Source organism: Psammomys obesus, unplaced genomic scaffold (genome assembly GCF_907164565.1).
Source record: "Psammomys obesus unplaced genomic scaffold, mPsaObe1.curated_primary_1811, whole genome shotgun sequence".
Taxonomy (NCBI): domain Eukaryota; kingdom Metazoa; phylum Chordata; class Mammalia; order Rodentia; family Muridae; genus Psammomys; species Psammomys obesus.
The window spans coordinates 3503220-3512456 of record NW_026596415.1 but is presented as its reverse complement, the minus strand read 5'-3'; the positions used below and the strand labels follow the sequence as shown (position 1 = coordinate 3512456).

Below are 9237 nucleotides of genomic sequence, written 5' to 3'. Positions count from 1 at the left end.
GATAGATAGATAGATAGATAGATAGATAGATAGATAGATAGATAGATGAATTAATTAATTAATTCCAGGGCAGCTAGTGAGATCCCACCTCTAAATAAACAAACAAACAAACAAACAAATAAATAAATGGGCCAAAGTCAGATTTTCAAACATCACTTAGCATCCATAATAGGGTCTCAGCATGTCTGCAAAACATTAACATCAATGCAGCAAAACTGGATAGCTTAAAGCCAAACATGATTGGCAGATGTCTTTTCCCAGCACTCCTTAGTGGTTAAGGCAGCACCACTAAGTTCTAGGTCAGCCTGGTTTGTACAGTGACTACAGGGCCAGCCTAGGCTACAGCATGAGAACCCTTATCCAACAAAGCAAGGTATGGTGACACATACCTTTAACCTCAGCACTAAGGAAGCAGAGGCAGGCAGATCTCTATGAGTTCCAGGCAACTAGCCTACATGGTGAATTCCAAGCCAGCCAGGACTACATAGTGAGATCCTGTCACTACCACACAAACAAACAAACAGTGAGGTCCTGTTGACACCTCACAAATGAATTAATTAATTAAGTAAGTAAGTAATGGAGAGATGGCTGAATGGTTAAGAGAACTGTCCACTCTTCAAGAGGACCTGAATATGATTCCCAGCACTAACATGGTAGCCCAGAAACCCCTGTAACTACAGTTCTAGGAGAGCTGATGCTTTCCTTTTGATCTCCTTTATACTCATGGTGCATATACACATTAAGCACATACACATAAAGAATAAATAAATAAATAATAAAATAAAATTTGGGCCTAAGAGAGATGGCTCTGCAGTTAAGACAGTGTAACTGAGCCCTTTGTAATAGCACAAGCCTTTAATCCCAGCACTGGGAGGCAGAGGCAGTGGATATCAGTGAGTTCAAGGACAGCCTGATCTCAAAACCCTGTACTGAAAAAACAAAACAAAATAACAACAACAAAAGTGCAACCACTCTTGTAAAGGACCAGAGTTTGCTTTCCAGTATCCATGTCTGGCAGTTCACAATTGTCTATAACTCCAGCTCTAGGGGCCCTGACTCTCTTTTCTAGTGAACACCTGCACTGACATGTGCTTATACCAATCCACAGACACAAACACATAACTAAAAATAAAGATTAAAACACAATAAACACAAGAAAGCTTGAAATGAAAACCAAAAGTAGCTTGTCATTTTAGGCAAAATGAATGCAACTAGAGACAAAAAATGATGAAATTTGTAGGTTTCCATCCTCTGTCACTTCAGAATATGGACATAAAATTATGGACCACTAGTAATTTTCTTCTGAATTGAAAGAAATAGTACTACAACCCTTCCTCATCTGCAATGCTAGGGATTGAACCCAGGATCTCACCCATGTTCACTTTACTACTGAATTAATATTCCCAGGTATTTGGATAGCTCATTGAGACTAAGTTGTCCAGGCTGGCCTCAAATAATCCTCCTGCTTCAGCTTCCCAAGTAGCTTAAATTATAGGCACCATGCCTGGCAAAACCTATAATCTTGAGCATGCTACACTCCCAGGCTAACTGGTCGAGTGACAGGGTGCACTTCTGAATTGCAAAACAGTTTTGAGTAGCTAACATATACAGCCACACAACGAAGTAATTCATACTTTTAAAGACAATGCTATAGTATACACTGATATAAACATACACTGATGTTCACAAAAGAAAGAAAGAACAATTTAAGAAATAATATTACCTTATAATCCTATATCTAGCTTACAACTAGAGGGCAGACATACACATTCACAGAAAATAACAGTCAAAACACACTGGCTGCACATAGCTAAAGTAATCATCAAATCCCTTTACATTTTTTTAAACTTATTTTTGTCTGTTTGTATTTTTCTCAATTTTCCACACTGACTAATAATTTTGTGTAGAGAAAAAAAGTTCACTGATAAACTGATGAATATAAGTGGGACTGGTAACACTATTATAAGTCCTTACCTCCGATGATACAGATGTATTACAGGAAAATAGAAGAAATGCTTCTGTTTTCTACATTTTCCCTGGTTCCACCAACAGTTTATTGCAACAAACAACACCTGCAAAGGCAAAGGAGGTTTCATATGACTATGAATAGCAACTCAACAGTTTCCAAGACTTAAAATTGTAGAAACAGAACCAGCTCCCCTCTGCTGAAACAGAAAGTACTAAGAAAAAAACAAAAAACCGAGCCAAAGAAAAAAAAAACACAAACAAAAAAACAAAAACCAAGCCCTGTTTCAAGCTTTCTAAGGGGACATTTACCACTAAAATAAAAGACAGGCCTAAGCAGCAGTTCAAACTTATCACCCCAACCCTGGGACATAAAATAAGGGGCAGAGGTAGGGTGGGGTGCAGGCTGAGGGAGCCCAAGTAGGTGAATTGCCATGAGGTACACACATACACCTGGTCTATAGAATGAGATATCTCAAAAAATGAAAAACAGAGAATGGAGAGATGACTCAGAAGACGACTGGCTGCTCTTCCAGAGGACATGAGTTTGATAGCAGCACCCACATCATGGCTCACAACCATCTATAACTCCAGTAGCTCCACTACCAGGTGATACAGTGCTCTCACCTAAGGCACCTGGCATGTGGTGGACAGACATATACACAGGCAAAACAGCCGTATACATAAAAAGTAATAATAAACTCTTTGTTTTTATTTTATTTTATTTTTTTAAACATTTTATTAATTACATATACAGTGTTCTGCCTGCATGTGTGCCTACACACCAGATCTCATTATAGATGGTTGTGAGCCACCATGTGGTTGCTGGGAATTGAACTCAGGACCTCTGGAAGAGCAACCTGTTCTCTTAACCTCTGAGCCATCTCGCCAGCCCTTTGTTTTTATTTTTAATGAAAAATAACCAGGTGTACTTTTAATCTCAGGACTTGTAAGGCAAAAGGAGGCAGATCACTGAGTTTCAAACAAGCCAGGTCTACATAGGAAGTCCCAAACTAGCCAGGGCTACACAGTGAAACTGTCTCAAAAATAAACACATAAATTTCAAAGAAAGACAAACCCTTCTCCATATTTTAGCTATGACTCTGAGTTTGTCACAAAAGGAAAACTACTTGTTTTTAATGTTAAAATGAATGAGCAATATTTTGAAGGAATTTGACTTTATTTTTAATATTTGTTGATTGATTGACTGATTAAGGCAGGGTCTCACTATGTAGCCTTGGCTGGCCTGGAGCTTACTATGGAGGCTAGTGCCTCAGCCTCCAGAGTGCTAGGATTAAAGGCATATACCACCATGCATTGCTGAAAAGAATACTTTAGGTGGGAGCTAGGGTTGTTGTTCAGTGTTAAGGCACTTGCCTAACATTTGAAAGACCTTTGTTGAATCTCCAATACACACACACACACACACACACACACACACACACACACACACACACCAACCCTAGCTCCCACAGAGTCACCTTGTCATCCCACAGTAGTTTGAAATCCATTCCCAGCACTCATCTGGAAAAAGTCTAGTTCGTTACCCATGCAAACCCAGAGTCTAAGCCTACATGTGAATCCAAGATATGGCTGCCGTGCTCACAGAACTTCTCAGAAATAAGACTACTGTATAAACTGGGGTAGAGATCTCTATCTAGTTTGGGACTTTCCCAGGAACTGCTTCCTATTGTGGACAGCCAGTTATAATACCCCTGTGGGATCTGAGCCATCAGCTCATCAGTTCTTACCACAGGTCTACATCTGTCACTGTCCCATTCACAGTAGTTCTACATAAAGTATACTACTTTGCCTATGTATTGACAACTAAAATATCTAAGATTTAACCAGAAGTTAATTTTCCATTTTCCCACCATCTCTGTTAAAATTAGTACCCTACGTTACTCCACAATCATAGGCATAGGGAAGTTTTATCAAATATGAGTTGCCTCACAGGCAGAAAGGGGGCCATCATAAAATAGTCATTTTTAGGTGTGTGTGCCATGGCACACACCTCTAATTCTAGCACTTGGGAGGATGAGGCAGAAGTATCAGTAAAAGCCTTCACCATATGAAGCACTACCTCAAAACTAACTGGGGCTAGTAAATGGCTCAGCAGTTAAGAGCACTGCTGCCCTTTCAGAGGGTGGGGGTTCAGTTCCCAGCACCCACCTGATGGCTCACAACCACCCATCTGTAACTCCAGCTACAGTATATATGGAGCCCTCCTCTGACCTCCTAAGGCACCAGGAGCACATGTGGTATACATACAGACAAACAGACAAAACACACACACACACACACACACACACACACACACATATACACCAAGAGGCTAGCAAGATTGATCAGCAGGTAAAGGCACTTGCCACAAAAGCTTGGTGACTTGTGTTTAATTCCTAGAACCCACAGAAAGGTGGAAGGAGAGAACTGACCCCACAAAGAACTGAACTGAGGTCATCAGACTTGGTGAAGAGTCTTTTTGTTTGTTTGTTTGTTTGTTTGTTTGTTTTTCAAGACAAGGCTTCTCTATGTTGCCCGTGCTGTCCTAGAACTCACTTAGTAGACCAGGCTGGCCTGCATCAGCCTCCTGAGTGCTGGGATTCGAAGTGTACATCACCACACATAGCAACTGTTAGTCTTTTTATTCATAGCTTTTTCTCTGTATAAATATTTACGTAGTTGGCTACATAGGAGAGGAGAGAACTGACTCCTAGTTATCCAACCTCCACATCTGCACTGTAGCCTGTGTGCGTCTTACAACATAAGAGAGATAACAAGCACAGAAGCCGGGCGTGAGACAGCTGGGATTCTTAGTCTCTACCATCATCAGTACTGGAACACACAGCCTGCTATTGTGGGTGAGCACATATCTCCTTCCCATTCTTACCATCTGACCATCATGACAGGACCCTTCCTGCCTCTTCACAGGCTTTGCACCTGACCAGGTCCTGGAGTTCATCAGGACATCACTGCCTGTCTAGCACAATTTTTCTGAAAGGCCATCCTTTCTGAGACACAGATTTGACAGTCACTGCTTGAGTGGAAAATGCACATTACCTGATCTGAAAGCTGGCTGGCTGCCTGCTCAATTTCTGCCCTGGCTGCAATGGACTGGCCGCACCATGGGGCATAGAAGAACAGCAACACCACCTCGGAATCCCGGCGAACATGCTCAGCATAGTCCAGCTGTCCCTGGAAGAGGTCAAGGACTGGAGACCTCGAGGAGAAAAAGCTGACAGGCGGCTTTGCTGGTATTATCACATCTTTTGCTCGACTAAAAAAGAGTAAACACAAACAAGATTTCTCGGCTTGCTTTCTTCCATTATACAGCTTTGTATGGAAGGAAGAGAAACCTTTTTTTAAGGCCTCTTCTGAGTCACTGTCCTGAAATAAAAAGCAATACACTGTGCTAAGGTAATGCCAGGCTGAGGTAATACAGATAGATGGTGGGCATCGTCCCTGTGGATGTGCAGTGAAATAGCATGATCCGTGGTCTCACCACCCACCACCCAAGGTTCCAGCATCACTTCCTTGCAGCCTGACTCTCCACAAAAGCCACTGGGCTCCAGGCATTGCTACTATCTACTCCAAAGCTCACAAGTGTGAGGAAACCATATACACCACCACTGAGTGCAGTTTCTATAGGAGACATTTACAGTTGACCTAACTTTAGAAAATGTAAGTTATATAAGTGGGAAGAGCAATAACATAGACTTCTACATACAAACAATAATCCAGTGATAAGAAAGGTGCAGAACAAAGCAAAAGCCTTAACTGGAATGGTTCCCCACAGTCAGAGACCACATGGGGTACATGTGTATAATGCTAAAGTATAAAGCCCTACGCACAGTGCTATAAAACAATACATTAAACCAAAAGAAAGTAAAGGAACAAAGAAGGAGAAAAAAAAAAACCAGAAGATACAAATGAAAACAAGTAGCAAGAAAACCCAACTGTATCAATAATCACAATTTAAAAAGATTAAGCCACTTAACTAAGAAGTGACTGCCAGTATGAAACAAACCCCAGTTATATATTACCTAAAAAAGATACTTTTTAAAATATAAAACCAGAGAGGCCAGCACTCAGGAAGTTGAGACAGGATCTAGCACCACATGAGTCACATAAAGAAACCTTATCTCAGGGCTAGAGTGATGGCTCAGTGGTTAAGAGCACTGTCTGCTCTTCGAAAGGACCCGGGTTCAATTCCCAGCACCCACATGGCAGCTCACAACTGTCTGTAACACTAATTCCAAGGGATCTGACACCTTCACACTAATGCACATAAAATAAAAATATTAAAAAAAAAAAAGAATGTATAAATAAATTAAAAAAAAAGAAACCTTATCTCAAAAACTGAATAAATAATGTCAGTAGTAAGTATAAAGGCTGGCATGATACATCATGTGAATATTCTTACAATTAAATACTACTGAAAACTGAGGGGAAAAAAATACAAGACTAGGACCAGAAAGATGGCTTAGCAGGAAAAGGCATTTTCTATCCAGGCTGAGGACCTGGGTTCATATCAAGAGACTCACATGGTAGGAGAGAACCAATTTGTGGCAAGTTGTTCTCTGACACCTATATATTCCCCAGATAAATAAGTGTTGCAGAAGTAAGGGCTGGAGAAATGGCTCAGTGGTGAAGAGCACTTGCTGCTCTTGCAAAGGACTCAGGTTCAGTTCCCAGTACCCACATGCTGGCTTACAACCATCTGTGACAACAGTTCCAGGGAATCCAATGCCCTCTTCTGGTCTCAGTGTACTTTACACATGCAGGCAAAACACTCATAAACATAAAATAAAAATAAATATTTTTTAAAAGGCAACCAAAAACCTACCAATACATATCACAAGTTGAGTCAATCTCAAAATAATTATGCCAAGTGGAAAAAAAAAAAAAAAAGCTAGATATTAGGGGCCATAATGAAATGCCAAAACAGGAAGGAAAAAAAAAAAAAGACTTCAAAGGAACAACTTACTTATTGAACCATTTCCCCATTGTGGTTGCCTATGGAGGATAGTGTCCTAACTTGAAAAGTGCAATCCCTTACACAACTATTCAAAAAAACCTGCCTGAGCAACTGCTCTTGTGCTTCAGACATGGGCAGAGGCTGCTGCCAAGGAGCTTTCCTTCTTGAGGAGGAAGACGGCAAAGAAAAAGGTATAAACAGTTAGCAATAAAAGCTACACAAAATAACTATTGTTGTAAGTGAAATCAGTATGGAGATATAATACAGGGACATGGCAGCTTCCAATGAGGTAGAGTAGCTCTTAAGATGAATGACAAGTAGACAACCTTGCAGAGAGGTAGAAAGGGTCCTGTGGAAAAAGTGCCATCTTCTGAAGAGATTCTAAAGGTTGTTCATTGATGGAATTATTTTCCTACCATTCAAATGCATGTTAAATTGGGCATAATAGCACAACTTATAATCAATCCCAGCTAAGCAGGACAGTAAGCTCCAGGCCAGCCTAGGTTAAAGTGAGACTGTCTCAAATACAAAGCCAGGGGGCTCTTAAGAGCTCAGAGTTAAGTGTGGATACTGCTTTAGAAGGACCAAGTTTGTTTCCCAGCATCCATGTTGGGTGGCTCAGGACTACCTGTGATTCAAGGTTTCAGAGTATCCTCTGGACTCTGTGAGCACTTGCACTCATGTGCACATCCACACAGATGCACACATATACACATAATTTAGTGGGTTTTGTTGCTATTATATTTAATAATTTATCGAATTTTATGTGCATTAGTGTGAAGGTGTGAGATACAGACAGCTGTAAGCAGCCATGTGGATGCTGGGAATTGAACCTGGGTCCTTTGGAAGAGCAGTGTTCTTTACCACTGAGCATCTCTCCACCCCCACTTAGTGTTGTTTGTTTGTTTGTTTTGTTTTTAAAGCCAGACATGGTTATATACACCTGTAATCCCAGCACCTGAGGGGTGAAGGTAGTATGATCAGTAGTTTGAAATCACCCGGACTACATGAGAACCAGTCTAAAAAGCAAATAAAAAGAAAAACTGCATGCTTAGCATAAAATAATGTAATCTGGGGTAAATAGAGATGATTATCAACTTACTTACTTTTTTTTTTTTTAAAGGTGCAGAGGAGTTCTTAAAGTCAGATAAAACACAAACCAAACAAAAAATAAACAGCCAGGAAAGAGAAACATGGCCCTCTGCTCTATCACAGATCCTTTTCATATATTTCTCAAAATTTGCTTCACAGTTTTCAAAAATTATATGTATTAGTTTCTTTAGGTGTACAGATTTTAGTAGGTTTGTCCTATATTATATGTCTATATGAGTGAGTATATACTGGGTGTGTCTTTCTGTTTCTGGGACAGCTCACTCAGAATGATCTTTTCCATATCCCACCATTTACCTGCAAATTTCATGATTCCCTTGTTTTTCATTGCTGAGTAATACTCCATTGTGGAGATGTACCACAATTTCTGTATCCATTCTACAGTTGAGGGGCATCTGGATTGCTTCCAGCTTCTGGCTATTACAAATAAAGCTGCTACAAACATGGTTAAGCAAATGTCCTTACTGTGTACTTGAGACTCTTTTAGGTATATGCCTAGGAGTGGTATAGCTGGATCTTGAGGAAGCGCTATTCCTAGTTGTCTGAGAAAGTGCCAGATTGCTTTCCAGAGTGGTTGTACAAGTTTACATTCCCACCAGCAATTCCCCTTTCTCCACAACCACTCCAACATGTGTTGTCTCTTGAGTTTTTGATCTTGGCCATTCTGATGGGTGTAAGGTGAAATCTTAGGATCGTTTCGATTTGCATTTCCCAAACTAATCAAGAGGGAGGACTCTTGCTAAAATGCTCAATTCCTATCCAGAAAGGCAAAGAGGATGGACATCAGAAGAAGGTGAAAAGAGGGAACAAGTCAGGAGCCTGACACAGTGGACCTCTGAAAGGCTCTGCCCTGCAGTCTATCAATGCAGATGCTGAGACTTTGGGCAACCTTTGGGCAGAGTGCAGGGAATCTTATGAAAGAAGTGGGAAACAGTAAGATCTGGAGAGGACAGGAACTCCACAAGGAGAGCAATAGAACCAAAAAATCTGAGCACAGGGGTCTTTCCTGAGAATGATACTCCAACCAAGGACTATGCATGGAGATAACCTAAGACCCCTGCACAGATGTAGCCCATGGCAGTATTCAAGTGGGTTCCATTGTAATAGGAACAGGGACTGTCTCTGAGATGAACTGATTGGCCTGCTCTTTGATCACCTCCCCCTGGGGGGGGGGGGGGGGGGGC

The 9237-nt window shown here is 40.9% G+C and overlaps 1 protein-coding gene across 2 annotated transcripts in view; it reads right to left on the bottom strand.

Annotated features, from left to right (window-relative positions):
* Txndc11 (thioredoxin domain containing 11) overlaps positions 1 to 9237 on the bottom strand; it is a 62664-nt gene that overhangs the window by 50673 nt on the left and 2754 nt on the right. For both annotated transcript variants that reach the window (XM_055597790.1, XM_055597791.1), the window contains exons 2-3: positions 5026 to 5242; positions 1975 to 2072 (exon numbers count right to left, since the gene is read on the bottom strand). In XM_055597790.1, coding sequence (XP_055453765.1) covers positions 1975 to 2072; positions 5026 to 5242 — 315 coding nt within the window. The remainder of the gene's footprint in view (positions 1 to 1974; positions 2073 to 5025; positions 5243 to 9237) is intronic.